Source organism: Protopterus annectens, chromosome 16.part0, assembly GCF_019279795.1.
Source record: "Protopterus annectens isolate FY-2018-M chromosome 16.part0, PAN1.0, whole genome shotgun sequence".
NCBI classification, from domain to species: domain Eukaryota; kingdom Metazoa; phylum Chordata; order Ceratodontiformes; family Protopteridae; genus Protopterus; species Protopterus annectens.
The window spans coordinates 678,905,809-678,931,643 of NC_056750.1; the positions used below are offsets into that span (position 1 = coordinate 678,905,809).

At 39.3% G+C, this 25,835-nt stretch overlaps 1 protein-coding gene across 1 annotated transcript in view; it reads left to right on the forward strand.

The window, feature by feature from the left end:
- Positions 1-25,835, forward strand: part of CACNA1B (calcium voltage-gated channel subunit alpha1 B) — a 3,578,581-nt gene that overhangs the window by 3,060,400 nt on the left and 492,346 nt on the right. Inside the window, exon 41 of the mRNA XM_044058770.1 lies at positions 1,477-1,582. Within this exon, the coding sequence (XP_043914705.1) occupies positions 1,477-1,582 (106 nt within the window). The remainder of the gene's footprint in view (positions 1-1,476; positions 1,583-25,835) is intronic.

The window sequence follows — 25,835 nt, forward strand, 5'->3', positions numbered from 1 at the left end:
AATGCCAAACTGAAACGACTTCCAACATAGTAAATCAAAACCAAGAAAATCCAAAGGTATTTCTGCTCAGTGCTAGGAGTCTAAACAAAAAACACTACTGCCTAGAAGCTCTCTTCACCCTAAAGAATGCTAACATCTGTGTGGTCACTGAGACATGGTTTAAAGCCACAAAGAGCACACCAACAGTGCAAAGTTATAATGTCCTCCACACATTTAGGCCAGCTACTACACAGACAAGGGACTAAAGGTGGAGGTGTCTTGATTTACATCAAAAATAAATGTACCTCAAGTCTTGTCAAACAGGACAATGCACTTGAGCTGCTCCATGCTCAAATCACTGTAGGCAAAATCCAATACCACTTCCTTTTAAGCTATAGCTCCCCCTCTATGACCCAGGAAACCCATACTGTGTATTTAAACTTATTGGAAATACTTGCCATCCAACCCAATACCATATTCATGGTAAGAATAGCTGGATACATCTTGACATTTGGTAAGTGTCATTTTCTAAGATGAAGTATACAGTGTTGTGGAAGAGAAAAGAAGCCAGGAAGCCTTGGTTTTCACTGCATAGTTATTAATGCGTTAGTATACACTTAAACCTTACAAATTTCATTTGCAAGTTATATGACCGAAACATCTCAGTTACATTTATTATACTCTCTCACCCTGTAAAAGAAACTTGAGTGTTCCTTTGATTCTAAAATGATTATATCAACTTCGTGTCCTACTTTGGAGACAGTTAGTCGCAATATCTGTTACTGCACAGAGATGGAAACTTCTGCCACCTAGTGGCTAAAATGCTTTCAGGGAAACATAATCCTGACAGAGGATTACCAGGAGAAGCCAAATGACCATTGCTGTCACATTTTTATCTCACCTTTTATACCATCACTGACTGCTTACCACAAACCTAGCAGTGCAGATAAGGAATTATATGGTATCTGTGATTCACCCCAATCCCCACAAAATTCCCAGCTGTTTAAAGCACAGCAGTTTATGAATTAAGCAGCGAGCAAGGATTTCCGTCAGTAGAACCTGCTTTGGAACACAGATGAAGGTACGAAACAATGATCCTGCATGTTTGTGTTAGTAGCTTCTATTTATATATTTTAAATATTAGCTGCCTGATAATTTTTCATTTGCACACTAAAGGCTACAGCCCATATATTGTATTTGCAAAGGCACAGAAATCTGCAAGTAACAGAATGCTTATAGGAAAATGTCAGTCTTGATACATAATATTGACATAAAGCTCTTCCCAGAGAAAATGTAAGCACTTCAAAATTCCTTGATGATGTACTAATTCTACCAATCATATCTGTTTACTTTTATATATTTCAACTCAAGCATAATATATTGCAACGTTCCTAAATATTATTGCAGGTTTCTGTTTCCTTTGCTGTTGGCATTTGACTGTAAGCTTGGTACTGTGTAAATACTGGTTTTAATTAATAGTTTTGCTGCATCTTTTAGCGCCTGGTAAGAATGCACATGCCAATTGCAGAGGACTACACAGTACACTTTACATCCACATTGATGGCTTTGATCCGGACAGCACTAGATATAAAACATTCTCCAGGTAAGTAAGTGTGTACCAGGAAATGTCACATGGCTGTTATCATGGTTTGCTTGTATAAATGTCTTCCAAGTACTTAAATATTTACCCCTCAGATGATCCAGCATAGAATGCCATAGGGCAGAGCTACAGTGTATGAGACAGCTCACCAAAAGTAAGAATTGACAGAAGTCTGATGAGCTTGTTGGATTTATTTCCCCCTTTGTTATTCTTGATGAAACTGTTTCCTGACCAGCTATACCTCGTTATTAAAGCATAAAGTGATCTAATTTCCATCTGCATAAATCAAATTCCAAAACCAATTTAAGGAAACAGGCAGTTAAGCATATACAAAGCTCTTTATTCAAATGTAGATTAACCAAGACTTAGTTAGCTTTCCATAAGGAAATGAAACTTCCACTCTGAAGAAGGTATGGGCAGAGGCTGTTATGAGGATCTGGAGACTTAGGTTTTGTGATCATGGATTAGAGATGTGTTGCCACAAATGGTAAGTGTGTGCTCTGGTACTAGAGGTACCCTAATGAGTTCATATCCCCCTTCACTTTCCAGTTGCTTGTACATAGGAGCATAGGAGCATAGAAACAGCACAAGTAAGCTATAAAATGCCTATAGCTTAAGTATACCTTTAAGCAGACACATACATGGGACCCAAAGAATAAGAGGCATAATTCTAAAATTCCGGACAGAATACAAGCTTCAAATGTAGCAGATATAAGCTGTCTCTTCAAAAACTAGTACAGTATTAAGCACTAAACACATTGTAGACAACCACATACATACAGGCAGTAGATACGAAACAAAAAACATATTAACCACCTTTTACTGCAAATGAAAGGGTGAAACAGGATGTCATGGTTCTGAAAATATTAATAGTTTAGTAGTCGCCTCATTTTTACATGATCAAGATCAGTTTGCCTGCCAAGTGTTCATACATGCAAATACAAGACTGTTTGTTACACTGTTATTTTTGATAGACACTATACAATTACAGGCTGAGGCAGTATATGTTCTGTCCACAGAAGAATACCAGACCCAGTATAGCACTTAACTTTGTCTTGCTCTGCAAAAGAAGTAAGTGCTGTGCTGCTCCTGCAGTTTCTGGCCTGTGCAACAGTTTAACTGTCTTACATGTACAATTTGAACAGCATTTATGAGGCAATACAAACAGGTTTGCATTAATGTCTAAACCTGGACTGACAAACATTTTATCCGGGTAATAAAAGAAAAAAAAAACTTAATGTAACAGCAGCAAACAAGATACAACTTAGCCTTTTGAATTAAGAGGGTACTGTGAATGAGCCAAGTTCATAACATTGACTTGAGCTTGATTCCAGTGACCTGCTGGCAAACTGACCAAGTCAGACCACCCATATCTGTCCCAAAAATGGACAGGGAGCATTTAGTACATCTTGTTTTATTAATCTAGATTAAGTGAGTAAATAATTGTGAGTGTCATACTTACTGCCACTATTTGCCTAGAGAAATTACGATGCTAGATAATGTCTCACTCTTCATGAAAATTTTGAAACTGCACCTGTCTGAAGAATATAACTGTATTTGTTTTAGAGACACTGTCTAGTATGTTCTGTTATTTACAAAAGCTTTTTGTTATCTCAGTATTATAGTTTACTCTAGCTGCTTTTTTTTTTTTTTTGGTAAATATGTCTTGTCTTTTGACTTCAGTGTACCCAGGAATATACTTTTCTTTTATAAAAATATAACATCTTTAATTACATAATTTTTTTTTTTTTTTTTGCAGAAGTTACATTTATTTTATGTTGTAACACTGTTTCTGTCTCCTGTTAATTTTATCATCTGTGTACTTAATATGACCACCCCATTGCCTGGGTAGTAGATGAAAAGGATCTTGTACCAACCCATTCCATTAGCAAACAACAAATAAAATAAATAAATAAAATACATTGACATCATAACAACCTGACATCACATTAAATTAACCCTTTCGTAGAAATGTATACTGACTCTGCACTACCCTACCATAGTATATCTATTACTTACATCATAGATCAAGTATTGCTCATACAGAAAGGTTTCACACAGTCATTATAACATATAATATTCATGATGCTGTAGAGAAAGAGGAAGGACTACAGCTTTATGTGGCCACTTCTATCAACAAATATTTCAGACTCTGCTATAGCTGAAGGATACTGAATTGGATAATATTCATTCTCTGAAATAGACTAAAGGTGCTAAATATTGTAAAGATGTACAGATGTATTACATTCCCTTCTTTCAGAAGTTTAGAGTCCCATTTTACTGTTATGCAGAATAAATGTAGAAGTATAAACCTCAAGTAACATGATTTATTTGCTTACTTACCAGGGTATAACACTGATCAAACAATGGCCAATTACAGGCTTAGCCCAGGTTACATTATAATGTAACCAAACAATGTTCAGCATGCGAATAAAAAGAAGTTATGTACTTACCATAACGTTCCATGTGAGTTGTTTATCTCGCCTTCATTCTTACAAACAGCTTTGGAGCCAATCCTCGGCTCTGAGTCAGCCTACTACAAAGCTCGAGGTCTTGAGATAGCTCGTGGCCAAGTCCCTATCCCATGATGCACCTAGAGTTACCTCAGATCTTGTTTGCTGCATGTAATAATACCATGTGTCATTCTATCACTCTATAAGAGAAAGTTATAGAAGGGTTGAGCAACCAGGAAGAATCCAGCATCTTGGTCTTCGAAAAACCTTGGAGGGGGTAGGAGGGTGGGAAGTAAGAATGAAGGTGAGATGAACAACTCACATAGAATGTTATGGTAAGTACATAACTTCTTTATGTAAAGTTGTTCTTGCTCACCATTCATTCTTACAGATGGGTAGTGTCCCAAGCACCATCTATCTCGGGTGGCTCACTGGAGTATGTTTTTCAAGACAGTAGACCCAAAAGAGGCCCTGTCAACTTTGTAATGAGTGATAAACGTATGAGGTTTTGACCAAGTGGTTGCTGCACAAATGTTATCTATAGGAAGTCTGTCAGAAAAGGCAGAAGATGCAGACTCTGCTCTGGTAGAATGAGCCTTAATTTTTTGTTGTAAGGGCATATTAGCAGCTGAATAAGCAAATGTGATACAATCGGATAACCACTTAGAGCTGTTTTGGCCACTGGCATACCTTTTCTGGAATCTGAAAAGGAAATGAAAAGCTGTTCAGATTTCCTAAAGTCTTTTGTTCTATACAAATAAAATCTGAGCTGTCTATGAACATCAAGTTTGTGCAGCATATACTCTAAGTTGTTGGAGTGATTGGGGAAGAATACTGACAAATCAGTAATTTGATTAAGGTTAGCTTCAGTACAGACTTTGGGCAAAAAGGAGGGATTAGTTCGTAGTGAGACTGTCAGCATGGAAAATCAAATAAAGAGGTTTAATGGACAAGGCTTGAAGCTCTGACACACTGCAGGCAGAAGTGATAGCTACTAAAAACATAGTCTTCCATGACAAATATTTCAAATAACATGAGGAAGCTGGTTTGAATGGAGGGAGAATAATGTGAGAAAGCATAAAATTTAGATTCCATGGGGTATACCGAGATTTCATAGGTGGTCTGAGATGAAAAGTCCCTTTAAGAAAGGCTTTAGATAGTTTGTGTGACATTATGTTCAATCCTTCAAATCCAAGGTGAAAATTAGAGATAGCAGCAAGTTGAACACGAACTGTTGCTGCTGCAGCTCCTTTGTTGAAAATCATGGTCAGGAACTCTAGTACAGAGGCCATAGGGGCTAGGTAGGGATCAGTGTTGTTTTGAGAGGCCCATATAGACAATTTTTTCCATTTGCTAAGGTAAGGCTTCCTTATAGAGGATTTATGAGAGGATACTAGAATTTACTTCATCTCATTAGAAAGGTTATGGAACCTGGCTATGATGGGAATTGGAGCAGCCAAGCTGTCAGCTTCAGGGACTGAAGAGAGGGATGAAGTTCCCCCGATGAGTGCGTCAGAAGATCTGGAACTGGGTCCAGAATCCAGGGGTCCTCCAATTGATGAAGTCGAAGGAAGGGGAACCAAATATGATGAGACCAATGAGGGGCTATTAGAATGATGGTCCTTCCTGGGGCTTTTGCTTTCTGTAGTACTTTGTGTATCAACGGAATTGGTGGGAATGCATAGAAGAGACCTGGAGGCCAATCGTGTACGAGTGCATCCCTTGGGGCTTCTCCCAGAGGGGGAATCAGGGCAAAGTAGCTTTTGCATTTCCTGTTCATGTGGTTGGCGCAAAGGTTGCAGCAAGGCTTGCCCCACCTGCAGAATATCCTGTCAGCTATTTCTTTCTTGAGGGACCACTTGTGAGGCAACAAAATTGCTCTGCTCTCTGCTATCACATTGGATTTCCCCGGGATGTGCACTGCTAGCAGAAAGTGCTGGGTGGATATAGCACACTGCCATACTCTTAGGGCCTCGCGACAAAGGGGGTAGGACCTGGCTCCTCTTTGTTTGTTCAAGTACCAGACCACTGACATGTCTGTCTGAAGCTCAATTGTACCCAGAGGTAGAGAGTCCTGGAAGTCCTGCAGTGCTAAAAGTACTGCTCTCATCTCTAGGACATTGATATGCAGATGTGTCTCTTGATCAGTCCGTGTGCCTTTGGCTGTTTTTCCCTGAAAATGCCCGCCCTATCAGGGAAGCATCCAGGGTCACTGTGGCTGCTGGTGGGGGTAGAACAAAAGGATGACCTATCATGACATGGAGAGGTCAACCACCACTGAAGATCCTTTTTGCATGTGTTCGTGATCATTATAAGATGAGACATTGGGAGCTATTGGTAAGACCATTGAGTGAACAATAGCCATTGCAGAATCCGCATGTGCATTCGACCCAACAGTATGGCTAATATTGCAGCTGCCATCATGCCTAACAATTTTAGTACTTCTGATGCTGGAGCCTTGTTTTGGATATGATATTGTGGACCTGCTGACAGAGTAGTAAGACTCTTTCTGCTGGAAGTCTGAGTGGTGGTGGTGGTGTCCAGTTCTGCTCCGATAAAAACGGTATGTTGCAATGGCGACAAGGCAGATTTTCCAGAGTTTATTGTAATGCCCAGGTGACTGCAGAGTGAAAGAGTGGTGTCCCTGGCTTGTATGAGTTGATGCCTGGTGGTGGCAGTGAGGAGTCAATCGTCTAGGTACAGAAACACCTGGAATCCTAAATGTCTCAGGTGAGCCATGACCACTGCCATGCATTTGGTGAGCACTCTGGGGGCTGTGGTGAGACCACAGGGCAGGGCTCGAAACTGGTATTAATTAGCTCCCAGCCAGAAGCACAGATGATTCCTGGATGGTCTGGCCATTTTTATGTGGTAGTACGCATCCTGAAGATCTATTGAGCACATCCAAATGTCTTTCCCTAAAAAGGGAAGTATCAACTGAAGCATGACCATCCAGAATTTCTCTTTCTTGACAGATCTGTTTAGTCTGCTGAGGTCCAGTATAGGTCTCCAGTCCCCTGTCTTTTTTGGAACTAAAAAGAATCTTAAGTAAGTTCCGGATCCTGTCTGGTCTGCTGGGATTGGTTGGATGACTCTTTTTGTTAGCAACGATCGGACCTCTATTGTTGCCTGTTCCCTGTAACTGGGTGGAACTTCTCGGATTTTTCTTGTCAATGGAGGGGGTGTGGCGAAAGGAATGAAATATCCTCTGGAAATTATACTTTGTACCCAGTTGTCATTTGTTATTTTGAGCCAGGTGTCTGGATACAAAGATAAACGACCCCTGACTGCCTCCAGAGTAGGACAGTCAGGCCTCCTTTCAGGAGCACTGGTAGGGTTTCCCAAAGAACTGATGTCTGTCACCTTGGTTTTGCAGACCCCCTCTGCCGTGAGGACACCATCTTACATTATTGCCCCCTCTTCTAGCCCTGGAGGGGGGGTTCACCATGTATGTCCTGGGAGGCTCCTTGGGCTTTACGGAAACACATCTTTCCTCCCCTTTGACCCTTGGGGTAGGGTCTGGTAGGGGTGGAAAAATGGACTCTGATGGCAGACAGTGTCTTTCCTTCCTGCTCACACCTGGTCAAGGTTTCCTTAACCTTGGGCCCGAAAAGGGACAAGCCATCAAAAGGGGTATTTACAAAGGATGAGTTAAAGGGCTCCGCAAATGAACACAAGTGCATCCAGGAGTGTCTCCTAAGAGCAATTCCTGTACCCACTGCCCTGCTCATTCCATCAGCTGCATATGAAATGAGGAGCATGGACAAGTTTACTATGGAGTTGAGGGTAGCAAGCTGGGAGGCAACTTTATCTGAAGCTCCTGCAGCTACTGTACCCTGAAGAGTACTTCCGAGCTCTTTTAGGAGATTACTTTGCAGTGTAGTAAAATGGGTTAGATAGTTGAGCGAACGCAGTGCAAAAGTCGCTGAACTGTAAGTGCGCTTCCCATATCTATCCATGATCCTAGAATCTCTGCTAGGAGGATGGATAGAGGAGGAAGTTTCTGAAATTTCCCTTTTGGTGGCTGCCGCCAATACCATGGCATCAACTGGCACACCCTTAGTAAGAAAAGATTTGTCCTGGGGGCAGAAATAAATGCATTAGGCCTCCTGCGGACAGGCTCCATGGTGTCTGGAGACTCCCATGCCCATCGTAAGACCAGCTGCATAAGCACATCGAAGGGTGGAGACACCCAAGAGGTGCAGGGCTGAGACCTGAAAGCCTTCAGAAGAACCAACTCATCTTCAGTGGGGTTGGTGGAATGCCAGTCACCCATCTGCCTAAGGATTTCAATATCTCAGCAAATGAGATATCCTCAGAGGGTGACCGTGGGGACCCTTCTGATTCATCCAAGTTGGTATCGGATGTGAGGGACTCCTGTGGGGAGTCTAAATGCTTCATCTTACAGATTCTCTTCCTGGGGACCTCATCAGTGGGGGCCACCCAATGGGGCATCCTGAGGCTGTGGGTCTCTATGCTTGGCAAGGATCTGTGAAGCAGAAGCAGACACAGGCACTTTTGGGGAGGAGCTAGCCAGACCTGAAGTCGAAGATGTCTTAGGAGACATAACTCTCCTCATGGCTTTGAAGGCACCTCTGCTCCAATGAGAAGGGACCGACGGATCCGAGGAAATCATCGATACCCCCGCACTGGGACAGTGGGCTCTGAGCCAGAGGTAGGAGCCGAGCTTATCCAAGCTGAAGCCTCATGAGGCAGAATCAGAGTCAGAACCAGCAAGTCGGTCTGACTATCCTCCCCGGACCCGACCAAAGAGTGTCGGCTCCTAGTTTCCTCGATTGGCACAGAGGATGTCAGAGTAAATGGAGCTGAAGAGACTGGAGCAGGCGTCGGCTCCAAAGGCTCAGTGATCATCAAGTCTGACTCTTCTGGCTCCGAAGGACTGGTATGGCTCAGAGGAGGAAGAGTAGTAGATGGTAAAAGGGTCTTCGGTTCTGAAGCCATTTGGGTCAGAGCTGATAAGAATTTAGCAAAGGCCAGTGCCTGTAAAAGCTTCTGCACCACACGATCCGCATCCAAATTGGAAAGGCTAATTGAAGACTGAGATGAGTGGATAGAAGAAGGTACAGATTGCAGGAGTGGAAACTTAGGCAGTTCGGATACCAGTTCCAAAACCGGGGACCAGTTCCAAAAGGACAAGACGGTCGGCTCTAAGGTCTGTGGAACCAACGTCAAAGATTTTTTTGATTTCTTTACTTCAGAAGTAGAAGCCTTAGAAGACTTTGAGGATTTGCTGGACCTGTCCTGGTCACTCAAAGCTTCTTGAAAGGAAGGTTTAAGTAAACATCTGTCGATTAACTTTCTTCTCTCCTGGAGAACCCTAGAAGAGAAAGAATGACAGATGGAGCAGCTTTCCTGGAGATGCAATGCTCCCAAACGATAAACACAATTCACATGACTGTCAGTGACAGACATTTTCTGCCCACATTAGCAACATTCCATAAACCCTGATTTAGGGTGTTTGTCTTTATCTTGGTCAGCCATACTGTAACACACAATGTCAATAGAGTGCTGTAAAAACTAGACACACCCAAACAAGAAATATCAAATAAGCCCTTTTAAAACTATGGGCTAAAATACTAAACAGCACGCACATACACTTTAAACTATTTATCTAAACTCTATCAAAGCTGTGACAGAAAGATACTATTCAAAACTCTAAATACTAAATATATCAAAGCTGTGACAGAAGAGTCACTATTCAAAATTCTAAAGACTAGATATACTAAACTGTGACAGAAAAGTCACTATTCTAAGCACACAACTATTAAAGATTTAATGAGGCCTAAATAAAAAGAGGCCAAAAGAGTTAATTACTAGTAGAGAAAAAAGGCACACCAAGGGAAGGGACACTACACAATAAGCTGTTCTAAGTATCTAAAGATAAATATCAAAGAATTTTTATCAATATTATAATATATTTTCATAAAAAAAAAAGTTTTACTGGCCCGTGCTAGTGGGAAACTCCAATCGATTACAGTGGCAAACTAGATCTGAGGTAACTCTAGTGCATCCTGGGATAGGGACTTGGCCTCGTGGTATCTGAAGACCTTGAGGTTTGTAGTAGGCCGACTCAGAGCCAAGGATCGGCTCTGAACCCATCTGCACAAATGAACAGTGAGCTAGAACAACTTCACATCAGTGGTTTACGTTTATAAGTAAGCACAGACAATCTAACAAAATCGATACATAGAAGATCTAACAAACCACATACATGTACAGTTGCATAATTGGAAAAGAAAAGGGAGAATAGAGTGAAAGCAAGAGAAGTAGAAGTGGTGGAAATATGGGTAGTAGTTGCTAGGTTAGGAAAGCTAACAGATACCCATAAGATGAAAGTAGGGGATTACATTATGCATAGTGTTTAGATTAGTAATGGTGGGGTAAACTGAATCACAGTTTAGGATGAGTGTGTATCACATATGGGTGGTAAATGTACTGCGCAATTGGAGATATCAGTTTATGGATAGTGGAACTCAAACTGTTTTAGTAAGTATTGTTTGAATTGTGGCCTGATCAGGGACCAACTGTGTCAAATAGAGAGACTGCTTTTGATGGTTTCAGCAAAGTAGTCGGAGAATTATCCAGATAGTTATCTAAGAATATGTCTCAAGATAAATCAATAATGGTTACATACTTTACTGACTTTCTGGGCATATCTTCAGTAAGAAAATTATTACTGTATTTAGTATTTTCTCAAAAGTAAAATATTTCAGTACTTTTCAGGATTGTATTTTCAGACACAAACACAGAATTCATTATTAATACACTGGCAGCATTTCATTAACTGCAATTTAGTGATACTTTTAGCCCTTTGTGCTAATTTTTTTGTTTGTTTTCATAACAAAATTTCATACTTTAAATGTTTGGAAGAATCTGCTCTCTGCACTTCTGATGATGATTTGCTCGGACCTGCCAGATATGCCATCAGTCAGGATTTTCTGGACAGAGAAGCCCATTTGCTCATCTGTTGTTACTTCTGGATGTCTCGGATAACTCTTTGGCTATTTCTCTGACTTTTATTTGAGACAGTTACTGTGGGATGTATTCAATTTGACCAAATGTCTCTGAGTTCTTGTCAGTAACTTTCCAGTCTCTGTATGGATGACAAAATATTTGGGTTGTTCACACTGCTCCACTCATTCTGGTCACTTTTCTGTAAAATGTTGACTTACATTCAATCTGTTTCCTCACCATACCTCTTAACTGTAAAGATTTTCACAGACTATCCATATTTGTGGCTCATATTTTTGGTCAGTTCCTCATAATAATTGTGATTTTCTTGAAAATCACTGAGGACTGAAGTCAATAAATAATGACACACATTTCAGTTTGAGTTCCTACAGAAAATGTGTTAACCCCAAATCATGTTATTCTAGCAACTTTCTAAGTTTATAATAGCAATATTTAAAATCCATCCCTATTTTTTGGGGCTTTGTCTTCCCCTTATTTTAGGCTTCATCCAGATTTCATGCCATAAGAGGTTGAGAAGTATGTTCTCATCCTTTGAAAGAAAACTGGTATCTTTCTGTCTTATTATGGTAGTAACTTTTCCTAGATTGGTTTTATTTTGTTCTCCTTTGAAAGAAGTCATGGTTTCAGGTTGTACTAAAGAAGAACAAGTAGATGCACTGCTCTTTAATCAATGAGCTGTCAGTAACTTAGCTTTTGAAAAATGTAAAACTTGCATGGGAGTTTCTCTGCACTCCAGCAAAGCCAGATGCACATCTACTTATCAGATACAGTTAATGCACTGAGCGGCCATTACATCGTGCATAGTGTGGCTACAGTTCTCAAGTTGAAACTCCTACTGATTTCAGAAATTTCTTGAATTTGGTTATTGCATTCTGAAGACTGTTACCTGATATAACAGCATCAAGTATTTCATGACTTAAAGACACCTCCTGAACTGTATTAATTGCACAGTTGCTTGTGGCATCTGTTAATCTTACAGGAAACTTCAAAGAATAACTTTAATATGACTTTTATGTATAGCTACAAAATAAACACACGTCTATGCCATCTTCCTTCTGTGATATTCCTCCATCTGAATAAAGATTTTTTTTTTTCTTCAGCAGGGTTTTTATTGTTCTATAAACTGTGCAGGGAACTTGCTCAGTTGGCAAATATTTTAGGCCAGTATAACTCCCCATGAGCTTTCCCTTTGCATTGTCATTTTCCAATAAAGACTTGAATCTTTATTACTTTACTTTATTGATACCATCAGCAAACTACTAACCCTACCAACCCCTCACCACCCACCCACTCCCCTTATTCAGAACACCCCATTCGCATTAAACCCCATCCCAACCAGTTGTATCAAACGGCTACTTCTCAAACTGAAACCATGCTGCCCCTCAGCTGATAACTTACCACCTCTCTTCCTAAAGGCATCCACTAACTCCACTGTGTGCCCAGTCTCCATCTTCATAAACCATGCAATCACAGAATCCGCCATCCCAACTCTTTGGAAAAAATTCCATATCATAGCAATACACAAAGGCAGAAATTCAGTAGAGCTCTCTAATTATCGACCCATTGACATACTCTCGTCCCGCTCTAAAATCCTTGAACACTGTGCTCATACACAAATCATGGCCCATCTCACTCAAGAACGCCTGATCACCCCAACCTAGCATGGCTTCCGCCCACACCACAGCACCTCTACTGCACTAATTTCCTTTACAAACTCCAGCACCCTTGGCAGAGACGATGATAAACTAGTGTCCTGCCTCTTCTTAGATCTCTCCAAAGCCTTTAAGATTGTTGCTCACTTCATCCTCCTCTCCAAACTGCCACAAATTAATCTCTCCCCACCAACTATCTCCTGGTTTAACGGCTACCTTACAGATAGCAATCTGTCAAATGGCTCTCTATTCTATCCCCCTATCTCCCAATCAAAATGGGCATCCCACAAGGCTCAGTTCTTGGACCCTTCTCTTTAACATCTGTACTAACCAGCTTTACTCTTCCTGTCCTCAGTCATCCCTCATACAGTACGCAGATTACTCCTCGATCATCTCCACTGCTGACAACCCCTTGGACCTGTTCACCCTGATGCAAGCATCTTTTAAACTTACTGAAAAGTGGCTTTCTGACAACCAACTCATATTTAATCCTAAAAAAAATAAACTTCGTCTATTCCTCCCTAAATCCTTCTACCATATTAAATCCTCCTTCGCCATCTTTTTCCTTAACACTACTATAACAGCTGATACCCACACCAAACTCCTTGGAGCAACCATAGATGAGCAATTTAAATCTTAAATGACCAACATAAGTCTAACCTCCATGTACATCACTGTATCAAGAAAACCCTCCAAAAGCTTGGCCTTCTGTACAGATAATAAAAGATTCATCACACCCAACTCCAGAATTTTACTAACCCAAGCTTACCTTCTCCCTCACCTATTCTACGGCTTACAAATCTTAACTAACCTACAGTCCTGTCTACTCTCCAAAATCAAAACTGCCTACAACAAAGTAACAATGTTTGCAGCTAATCTACCCTTAAAATCAAACCACTGTCACACTCTCAACTGGCTTGAGTTTCCCAATCAACTCTTATTTACGCAACTTCTCATCATCCATTCTATCCTGAGAAAGCCCTCCTCCTGCCCTAACCTGTCCTCTGTTGTCAACCTCTACAACCCCCTTGATCCCTCAGAAGCTCTGATGAATGTCTCTTACAGATTCACAAGCCTAGAAAATCTATTGGACAGAATCTGTATAGCTACCTTCCCACGCTATTATGGAACTCTCTGGCCCTCAGAAACATTTCCCATGTCCATGAATTCAAGAAAACTCTTGCGAATGACCTAAACAGCACCTGGTCTTGTCTCTGCAATCACCCCACCTGAACCCTTTCCTCTCTCCCATGTTACCTTCTTTCCTCTCCTTTCCCTTCCCCTCTTTATCTCTATAGCACTAACCACCTAACAAATTAACAGTCAACTACTTTTAATCATTCTCTTCACTTCCTAACTCCTGGTAACATAATGCCTATATCCCACCTGCAACTGCCTGATAATTAACACTCTCACAGATTACTGCTGCAAAACATAAGCATTTGAAAAGCACAGTTCTCCATAGAGGACTATCCTTATGGCATTTTCTTTTTGCTAGCTTATTGTCACTACCTGCCTCAAGATAAATATACTAAATGTATTTCTTACTGATTTTTTTTAACTTGTACCTAAAGGAACAGCTGCTCATTTACTCTAATGTATATTTTTTGTTCTGTACTACAATCCTGTAATTTTTATTGTATTGTTATTGTATATTAAGTCAATTTCTGTAATTTTTGCTTAATTGTACAGTTGAGCTTTTCTCCCGGGGCCTCCAGTGAAAAAGAGCTCTAGCCCAGTTGGATTATCCTGGTCAACAAATGTCAAATAAATAAATAAGTATTCCTTTTTTGTATAAACCTCTTTATTAAATCACAATATAACGATGGCACAGGTATACAAATATTAATATAAAAGAAAACAAACCATAGTAACATCTTTTTCATGCAGTATGCATGCATTTCCTGTTTAACTCGAACATTACATTCATTTTTCAGCTCCTTAGTTCCCTCCCTCCCTCCCTCCCTTAAACCTCACTCATACATTATTCTGCAGGTATTGTTTCCACAAATTCCATTTACTTCTATGTAATTTACTCTCCTTTTTCTAAGCATCCCGCCTCCAAATTTTTCATCTCTTTTACAATATTCAGTACTTCAGGTTCATTGGGTTTAAATTTTGATTTTCTAGGAATTGCATTTTTGGAGGCCAGTAGCATTAAGCTGATTAAGGTAATATGTAGCATAAGAACTAGAACTCAGCAAACCACAGAATAACCAGAAGAGCGTGAGCACTCCAAAGGACACCAGCTTTATTCACAAACAGTTAAGCGCTTTCCTCTCCACTACAGAGACTTCCTCAGAACAAAAATCACAACCTTACCCAACCAAGTTAAATACACCCATAAATTATTCAATTAAGCAACAATTAAAATCCTTAAAGCAATATCAAACTTTCAATGTTAACATAGTTCACCACATTGTTTTAACAAATTCTTAAAAACAAGATTTAAACAAAATGTTACATTGTTTTATGTTAAAAGTGTGTTTACATAAATTAACAAACCAAAAACAAATTTTTTAAAATTTTTTTTATAAACCTAAGCTTTCAAATAAGATAACCTGCAATTTGATCAAGTTTAAGAATGCTAGCAATACTAATGGTTTCATTGATGCCTGGAAATCTAGAGGCATCCATAAACATTTGCCATTTTAATTCCATTACATCCAAGTGCACATCCAAAATACCCCCTTTTTCATCCTCATTGAGGTGTTGCAAGACCAAAAATTTGAAACGATGTGTGGTATGTTCACTTATGTGCCTATATAGTGCACTGGTTACCCTATCATGCTTAATATCACCTAAATGTTCTCCCATTCTAATTTTCAATTTCCTACTAGTTTTACCTATATAGAAAATGGGACATACCTGACATTTAGCCACATAAATCACCCTTTTACTATTACAATTGTAGTGGCCCCCAATATGCAACCTATGTCCATTAATTTTCATATAACCCCCAGTTTCAAATATGTGTGGACAAAAAGAACAAGCAATACATTTAAAATTACCCACTCTTTTATTTGTCTTGTGTGTAGATCTCACCCCCTCAAGAATGTTCTTAATACATTTCTCTCTTCTAAAAATGTACTTGGGGTGTTTTCCAACTTTAGAACCTATACCTGCATCACACTTCAAAATATCCCAGTGATCATTTAACACCTCAATGATGGAGTTGGCCATCCCATTATATGTTAGCACTAAAGACAAATTAAAATCCTCCTTTAAATTCCTAACACTATTATTTCTAACAAATCCAATGCCCAAAATTGGTTTGTATACCCCATGCCTGCACTTAAAAATAACCTCTCTAGTTAAATTTTCCAAGAGCCAGCCAGGATATCCCCTCTGCTCAAACATTTTACAAATAAAATCCAACTCAATCAAAAAATCAGCTTCTGAACTAACCATCCTAGCTGCCCTTATCAATTGGCCTTTTACCACTCCTTTTTTCTGATAATCAGGGTGGCAACTCCCATAGTCTAAATACGAATTTGAAAAGTTTTTTTTCCTATGTATTTTAGTTAAGAATTTTTTTCTGGGAATAATCAATGGTTAAATCAACATCTAAGTAAATAATGTCTTTGTTGTTATATTCAAAGGTAAATTTAAAAAACTCTACAGTTCTATTAATATATAGTAAAAATTCATTAAGACTATCCTCTGTCCCTTTCCAAATCAGGAATAAATCGTCTAGGAATCTGGTGTAGTGTGTAATTTGGTCCTTGTACTGGCTATTGAATAAGTACTCCTGTTCCCAGTATGACATTATCAAATTGGCAAAAATGGGGGCACAAGCGGCCCCCATTGCTACTCCTTTAACTTGCTTATAATAAATCCCTTCAAACCATAGGTAATTGTTTTTCAACACTAAATCCATTGAAACAATTATTTTGTTGATCTCATCTTGATCAAACATTTTGGTTTTATGAAGCTGTTGTTCCAACCAAATAGTCCCTATATCTTGGGGAATAACTGAAAACAGGTTTACTACATCAATAGTAACCAGAAAAACCTCATTTGTTAGATCACAACCATTTAACTTATTAATGAAATGCCAGGAGTCCTTACTAATATAATCAAAGAAAGACCAAGCTTTTTGCATCAAGCCATCCAGGTACTTGGAAATAAAATGAGTTTTACTTCTTTTGCCATCCACTATGGGCCGAAATTTCACATTAACCAAGCCTTTGTGTATCGTAGGTATGCCAAATATATTTGGCACCCTAGTATACTCATTTTTGAGGTAATGGTACTCATCCACATCAATCTGGCCCTGGAAGACCATGTCATCCAAAGCCAAATCGATCTTTCTGTATGCCACCATAATTTCGTTAATAGAACTTTCATGGTATGAATCCTTCATTAATATAGTACTCATGCTATCCAAATAATCACCTCTCTCCATGACTACCACCCCACTGCCCTTGTCAGGCTTCATAAATCTAATGGTTGGGTCTTTGACTAAATGGAGCATGAGTTGCTCTTCTTCCTCTGTTAAGTTCGAATAATCAGCATATGTGTTGTACCTATACCTTTTCCTTATTTCTTTTTCACAACTTTTTTCAAACAATTCCACCATTTTATTTAAAGGCAGATTAAAAGTACTAGGCTTTTTACATTTTCCTTTTAATTGTCCCCCCATATTTGTGTCATGCCCAAACCACATTTTTAAGTTTAATTTTCGTGTGTATTTCTTTAAATCAATAAGGGACTCCACCAGATTTCCTTTTCTACAGGGGACAAATGTGAATCCTTTTGCTAAAAAATCCGCGTGCTCTGCTTTAATTTCCATTTTTGAATAGTTGTAAATTTTAAAATCCCCTTTAGTATTAGTCACTATCTTGGGGCCCAACATGTTGAATTCAAGTTGTTTGTCCAAACAGTCCACCAGTATATTTAACATTTCGTCACCCTGATTGTCGGTGCTTTTAGTTAGTGCCATATAATAACCACTTGTTTCATCGTCAGTTGCCAACCCAGGCCCATTAAAAACCTGTTCTATAACATTTAAATTGTTTCCAATGGCAATGTCGGATAAACCCTCCTGGCTACTGTCGGAATAAACAGATAATTCCATAAGTGTGTTGTCAAACTTCTGACCACCACCCTTATGTTTTTCTTCACCAACATTTTATCCAACCTCCCAACCCTCTAGGTCAGGGTCCATTGGCATGGGGCTGCCATCCCTCCCATTCTTACTGTCTAATTTTTCATTCTCAATGTCATAGGTACCACAATCAGTTCTGTTGACGCACCCAACAAAGGTCTCACACTCCATAACCCCCCTCTCAAAGATAACATTGGGTAAATCGCTATGCATTTGGCCATTAGCGTTTCCTATTACATTTGTTTCAAAATTGTGTATGTCAGGATTTTTGGTCACTTCATAAAGAATACATTCCCCCCATGTAATGGATGAATCAACACACAATTCAACGTGTCAAATGCTGCACCCATATTGTTTACGGTGTTAATAGCAACAATATTCATATCAAAAACAGTACCTTCAAGTTCGGCAAATTTCTCATTTGTATGACCCACTCCATTTGTGTTAAATCCTTTGTTGATGTCCACAGTTGGAGCCACATGCTCACCATTACCACCACTGCAACTCAAAAAAACCAAAGGTGGCGGCACCGGATTTTCGCCATATTTTAGTAGTTTTTTGTCCTTGGGCCCTTAGGCCTCGTCCCCTGTATCAATTCTTGTTGCCGACCTCTACCCGAACTTGAAAAAGAAGATGAAGAAGCGTTCATTGCACTTCCCTTGTCTCTAAGGCGATCTGATCGCCTTACTTCTTGGGTAACTGCTGAATACATACGTTGCAATCTCCCCCGCTGGCGGTTAGATTTTTCACTTGTCACTTCCTCTTGGTTACCGGCATCCGGACTCCATCCCTGCTGATCATACCCTCTGGAAAAGGGATACACATGGTCCTGTTAATATTCTTTTAAATCTCTTTTTAACTTGTTCTCCTTTCATGCATAAATTGTATTACAAATGGAATTGATTTGAACATGAATGTTTTGATATAAAGGAAGATTGTTTCCATTGTTAAACTCATTATCAGCCTTGATAGACTGGTCTAAACCCTCTAGTTCTTTTACAATATTGTCCATTTTAATTCTATTATATTTAATCATTAGGGCCATAAGATCAAGTCCCACCCTATCAAACAGGTAATGCACATCATTTAAAAAGTCCTTGTTGGCCTTTACCCCATTAGGATATCTCCACATTCTTAAATCATGGGGCACCTGTTTTAGTTCAATGTTTTTATTTAAGTATGCATTCTCAAGCTGCAGTTTCTTAAACACCAGCAAATCTTTTTCAAAATGTTTCAGCTTTTCACCTAAACTGGACTGTTGTTCAGCGGCAGCATATTCTCCATCACCACCAAAAGAAAATAGTTTTTCTTTCCATTGGTTCAAAAACCCACTAGAAAAATTAGTAAACCTTTGTACTCCCTTAGGAATGTTTTGCATAAATTCATTATTTTTGATATGTCCACTCGCCTGACTCCCCTCTATTTCAGGGGGCCCCTCCAACTGCAAATCAATGAAGCTTGGGGTTGGTTGGTAGGGTTAAAGAAACACCACCAGCTGATCTCTCCATCAGACCTTTGATTTGAATTGTATGTTCTCCCGACTGTTCATTAATTTGTTGTAGTAATTTAAAAATGTCCTGATTGGAAATGTGCTCGTCCATCCTCCTGCAGGTACCAAACCAGTAGAACTAGAACTCAGCAAACCACAGAATAACCAGAAGAACGTGAGCACTCCAAAGGACACCAACTTTATTCACAAACAGTTAAGTGCTTTCCTCTCTACTACAGAGACTTCCTCAGAACAAAAATCACAACCTTACCCAACCAAGTTAAATACACCCATAAATTATTCAATTAAGCAACAATTAAAATCCTTAAAGCAATATCAAACTTTCAATGTTAGCATAGTTCACCACATTGTTTTAAAAAATTCTTAAAAACAAGATTTAAACAAAATGTTACATTGTTTTATGTTAAAAATGTGTTTACATAAATTAACAAACCAAAAACAAATTTTTAAAAAAAAATTTAAAAAGTTAAGTTCTCAAATAAACTAACCTGAAATTTGATCAAGTTTAAGAATGCTAGCAATACTAATGGTTTCATTGATGCCTGGAAATCTAGAGGCATCCATAAACAATTGCCATTTTAATTCCATTACATCCAAGTGAACATCAAAAATACCCCCTTTTTCATCCTCATTGATGTGTTGCAAGACCAAAAATTTGAAACAATGTGTGGTATGTTCGCTTATGTGCCTATATAGTGCACTGGTTACCCTACCATGCTTAATGTCACCTAAATGGTCTCCCATTCTAATTTTCAATTTCCTACTAGTTTTACCTATATACCTATATACTCAAAAATGAGTATCCTAGGGTGCCAAATATATTTGGCATACCTAAGAGACCCAAAGGCTTGGTTAATGTGAAATTTCAGCCCATAGTGGACGGCAAAAGAAGTAAAACTCATTGTATTTCCAAGTACCTGGATGGCTTGATGCAAAAAGCTTGGTCTTTCTTTGATTATATTGGTAAGGACTCCTGGCATTTCATTAATAAGTTAAATTGTTGTGATCTAACAAATGAGGTTTTTCTGGTTACTATTGATGTAGTAAACCTGTTTTCAGTTATTCCCCAAGATATAGGGACTATTTGGTTGGAACAACAGCTTCATAAAAACCAAAATGTTTGATCAAGATGAGATCAACAAAATAATTGTTTTAATGGATTTAGTGTTGAAAAACAATTACCTATGGTTTGAAGGGATTTATTATAAGCAAGTTAAAGGAGTAGCAATGGGGGTCGCTTGTGCCCCCATTTTTGCCAATTTGATAATGTCATACTGGGAACAGGAGCACTTATTCAATAGCCAGTACAAGGACCAAATTACACACTACACCAGATTCCTGGATGATTTATTCCTGATTTGGAAAGGGACCAAGGATAGTCTTAATGAATTTTTAGTATATATTAATAGAACTGTAGAGTTTTTTAAATTTACCTTTGAATACAACAACGAACACATTATTTACTTAGATGTTGATTTAACCATTGATTATTCCCGGAAAAAAATCAACTAAAATACATAGGAAAAAAACTTTTCAAATTTGTATTTAGACTATGGGAGTTGCCAAGCTGATTATCAGAAAAAAGGAGTGGTAAAAGGCCAATTAGGATGGTTAGTTCAGAAGCTGATTTTTTGATCGAGTTGGATTTTATTTGTAAAATGTTCAAGCAGAGGGGATATCCTGGCTGGCTCTTGGAAAATTTAACTAGAGAGGTTATTTTTAAGCGCAGGTATGGGTTATACAAACCAATTTTGGGCTTTGGATTCATTAGAAATAATAGTGTTAGGAATTTAAAGGAGAATTTTAATTTGTCTTTAGTGCTAACATATAATGGAATGGCCAACTCTATTATTGAGGTGTTAACTGACCACTGGGATATCTTGAAGTGTGATGCAGGTATAGGTTCTAAAGTTGGAAAACACCCCAATTATGTTTTTAGAAGAGATAAATGTATTAAGAACATTCTTGAGGGGGTGAGATCTACACACAAGACAAATAGAAGAGTGGGTAATTTTAAATGTAATGCTCGTTCTTTTTGTCCACACATATTTGAAACTGGGGATTATATGAAAATTAATGGAGATAGGTTGCATATTGGGGGCCACTACAATTGTAATAGTAAAAGGGTAATTTATATGGCTAAATGTCAGATATGTCCCATTTTCTATATAGGTAAAACTAGTAGGAAATTGAAAATTAGAATGGGAGAACATTTAGGTGACATTAAGCATAGTAGGATAACCAGTGCACTATATAGGCACATAAGCGAACATATCACACATTGTTTCAAATTGTTGGTCTTGCAACACCTCAATGATAATGAAAAAGGGGGTATTTTGGATGTGCACTTGGATGTAATGGAATTAAAATGACAATTGTTTATGGATGCCTCTAGATTTCCAGGCATCAATGAAACCATTAGTATTGCTAGCATACTTAAACTTGATCAAATTTCAGGTTAGTTTATTTGAGAACTTAGGTTTTAAAAAAATGTTTTTAAAATTTTGTTTTTGGTTTGTTAATTTATGTAAACACATTTTTAACATAAAACAATGTAACATTTTGTTTAAATCTTGTTTTTAAGAATTTTTTAAAACAATGTGGTGAACTATGTTAACATTGAAAGTTTGATATTGCTTTAAGCATTTTAATTGTTGCTTAATTGAATAATTTATGGGTGTATTTAACTTGGTTGGGTAAGGTTGTGATTTTTGTTCTGAGGAAGTCTCTGTAGTGGAGAGGAAAGCGCTTAACTGTTTGTGAATAAAGTTGGTGTCCTTTGGAGTGCTCACGTTCTTCTGATTAATATGTAGCATAAGCCCAAGCTCAAAAGAACTATTTCCTTAGTTACAGTGATTCGATCCCCCCAGTGGCAAATACCCCCTTTTTCCCATTTAGTAGAAGGAGATGGTGTGTTTCATCAAAAGTACCATCACCTAGTGCCAGTGTTACCACCACCAGATGGCTAGCACTGCCATTACAGATGAAACAGTCTGTAGGGAATTTTTAAAACCTGCTGCTGGCACATTATATTCCCAGAAAGTACATTGTGTAAGTTAACAGACCATTGTTGCAGTAGCCTAAGCTGTTTGGATTATGTCCAGCAAACTTGTGACCAGCTGACCAACTTATCAGAGCTAAGGGTGCTTAACACATGTGTTCTGTCAGGAACTCGAGCAGGTGCCTAGTGGTGCTGAGAGCTCTTGGCTGAGTTCATGTAGGACATAGCCAGGGATGCTGTTGGGTCCCATGGCGGCTGTATTTTTTACCTTTGAGAGGGCATTAATGACCTGCTCCCTGGTGATGAGTAGAGGGGGGGCAGCTGCTGGGGATGTCCTGGTTTACTGATGGGAGGACAGGGGAGGTGAAGTTTTCACTGAACTTGACTGCCAGCAGGTTGGCTATATCTATGGTATTTGTGTATGTGGTATTCTTGACCGAAAATTCAGAGCAGATTTGGGAGTTAACTTTGAGATTGTGGGCATATGCCAAGAAGGCCCTGTGATTGTCCTTAGTGGATGTGGCCAATTTGGACTCAGCCTTAGAGGATTTCACCAGTGACCTTATTTGCTTTTCAGACAAAGGAGAGATTGCTTCCAGCTTGGCACCTGCTCCTTCTTGGTCCTGGACAGCAATTTGTTCCTTTTATTATAGAGTCTGTTTATTGCTGCTGTCCACCAAGCAGGTTTACTCTTTCTTGAGAAAGATGATTTGGTCATGTCAGGTATTGCTGAGTCCATGCAGCTATATAGGAGCTCATATAGTTTTTTGATGTAGGCTTGGACATTAGTGCTTCCTCCAACTGATGGGATGGTGGCTGTGAAGCTGCTTATACCTGCTCTCAGGAGGTTGTAGTCATCTTTGGAAAAGTTTTTTTTTGTTCGACCCTGGCGGGGGGGGGGGGTCAGGGGAGATGGTGACTTCAAAAGTGATTGCTTTATGGTTACATCTTACCAAGAAGGATAACACTGCAGGGGTGCTACAGTGACTACTCATGTTGGTTAGTACCAGGTCCAGGATATTTTCACCTCTTGTGGGGGTGTCGACCAGCTGATCTAATGCATTGGCATTGACGAATTTGTGGAATCTCTGGGCGTTCGTGTTTGAGCTAGAATAGGTCTTCCACTCTATGGTTGGGTATTTAAAGTTGCCCAGAATCAGGATAGAGGGTTAAATCTTGATGGATTTAAGTATGTCCAGATAGGTGGAGTGGGTCTCCTGAGTCATGGTTGTGGGTCTGTATGTAGCCATGATTTGAATAGGTGTTTTGTCAACAGTTAACTTTACCTGGAGTGTATCCTGTGCGTCATGCTGTTTGATCAGCCTGGAGGTGTGTATGTCTTTAATAAATAGTGAAACTCCACCTTCTTTGGCTTTGTAGCCCTCCGTTTGGGGTCTGAAAGCATGGTAGGCAAGTGACTTGGTATGGCTGGGGGTGCTCTCCACAGTTTTGAACCAGGTTTCAGTTACTGCACAAATGTCAGCATCTTCCAGGGTGAGGAATGCTTGCATTGAGTGCAGTTTCATGTTAAGACTCCTAGCATTTAGCAGCATGACCTTTAAATTTCATTTAGATGAATTTTTCACATTGGTAATTTTGTCCTCATGACTTTGCCTAAAAAGGCAGTATGTGGGAGGCAACAGCCTTTGCCAGAATCCTGAAGCCCAGGGAAGACAGATGAGGGTCATCTCTGGCAAAGCAATGTGGTCTGTCAGTCATGTCCTCCCAGGCTGTCAGGTACTGGATTCCCTTGGAATGACATCAGAAACAAAGCCAACTGTTAAAGTCAATAATTTTCTGTTTGTATTGAGGCATCATTGAGGGTGACGGTAGGATGCTGCTTAAGGCTAAGGACATACCTGCCTGGGACACGCATTCAGTGAGCTCAATCATGTCTCTCTTCATATAGTTCAGAGAGTTACGTCTCAAGTCATTTAAACCAACATGGACTATGACATTGTCATAACAGTACCTGTTGTTGAGAGCTTGAGTGCGAGTGATATGGTGGATTCTAGCACCTGACAAGCAACTTACCGTGACTTTTCCTTGTCCAGCCTGGTGAGGGGCACATCTGTGTGTCTCACAGTAGTCTATCCTATGAGTAGTATGTTGTGTTTCTAGGCACAGGCATGTGTATTATGTATGGTGCTTGGTGCAGTGGGTTGTGATGTGCATGTGTGCTTTTGCCTTGGAGGTCTCCTTTGTTTAGGTTTGTTTTTGTTGATTACTTCCACGTATATAGGAATGTACTGTACAGGTGCGGGTGGTGTTAGAGGTGTGGTGTTTGTGCAGACAACCTTCTCAGTGCAAGATATACTGGCTTATGATTGAGACAGCAAGGATTCTAGATTCTTAATGTAATTGCATCTCTCACATATTGTATTCCTAAGTGGTAGAAGAAGAGGGTTGCCCGTGTACATGAGGCAGTTGCTACACTGTCTCAGGATGTCCATATCAACCAGACTAGCAGGAGAAACCACAGTAAATTGTCTGTCTATGGTTGTCATAATCTGCGGAAGACAGGTCAAGGATGGTAGAGTGGGTACAGTCAGAATAGAGTAGCTAGAGGTGTGAGCAGAGCTGGATAAAATCGACACAGTAGTTGCAAGGAAGGGCATCAGTTACACAGGAGTGCTGCATACCTCTCAAGTGTACCTCATTACGAGGAAAGTACCATATTTGGGGTCTTAAAAAGTTCATGTTCCTCGAAGTTCCTCAAAGTTCCACATTGAAAGAGTCTGTCACACATTCAGTGTTAGGAATTTTTTAAGTGAAATCCATGGTAAATAGAAATTAATCATATTAATTCATTAAAGGATCTTCTTTCTAAGTAAAACCAGCATATTTTAACCATCCTGTAACCTTCCTAGTTGAAGTCGTTAGTTAGCCATTAGTATGTGTTCCACATTTTGCCCATTTGTTCCACATTATGAAGGTGAGTGTTCCTCATTTTGCAGATGGAAGGTTGAGAGCTGCTGGTAAGGAAAAAAATGCAACTACGATACCTCATAATGGGTTAAAACAGCACAGCAGCAGTCTGTGATGAGCAAACACAGGGTTTAGATACCAGAAAAGATGGAAGAATCTAGAATCTCGAATTACTACCCAGTCATGCTAGCCCCTGCACTTTTAACCAATCACTCATGCTAGAGAAGGTCAGGCAGCCCTGTTACTCTCACTAGCAAAGAAGACAAGCCCCAACCACCATAAGATGGCATCCACAATTACAGGAAACCCAGCAAGCAAAACAACCAAGCCTGGATACAGCAGGCCTCTATCCAGATTATCCTACCTGACTAGAACACAGAAACCTCACAGAAAAGCAGAGATAGAGCACTCACAAACAGAAAATACAACTCTCAGTATGAAAACGCAGTTTACAGTTACGTAAGTCAATAAAAATGCAATTACAGTAATGAAACACTAGCAATGAAAATACAGTTAAAACATACAAAAATGCAGTGAAACAGTAAAAAAAAAGCTTTATAACAGTGCAAAATGTAGTGGATTAGTTGCATAGCACAAATATAAGGGTTA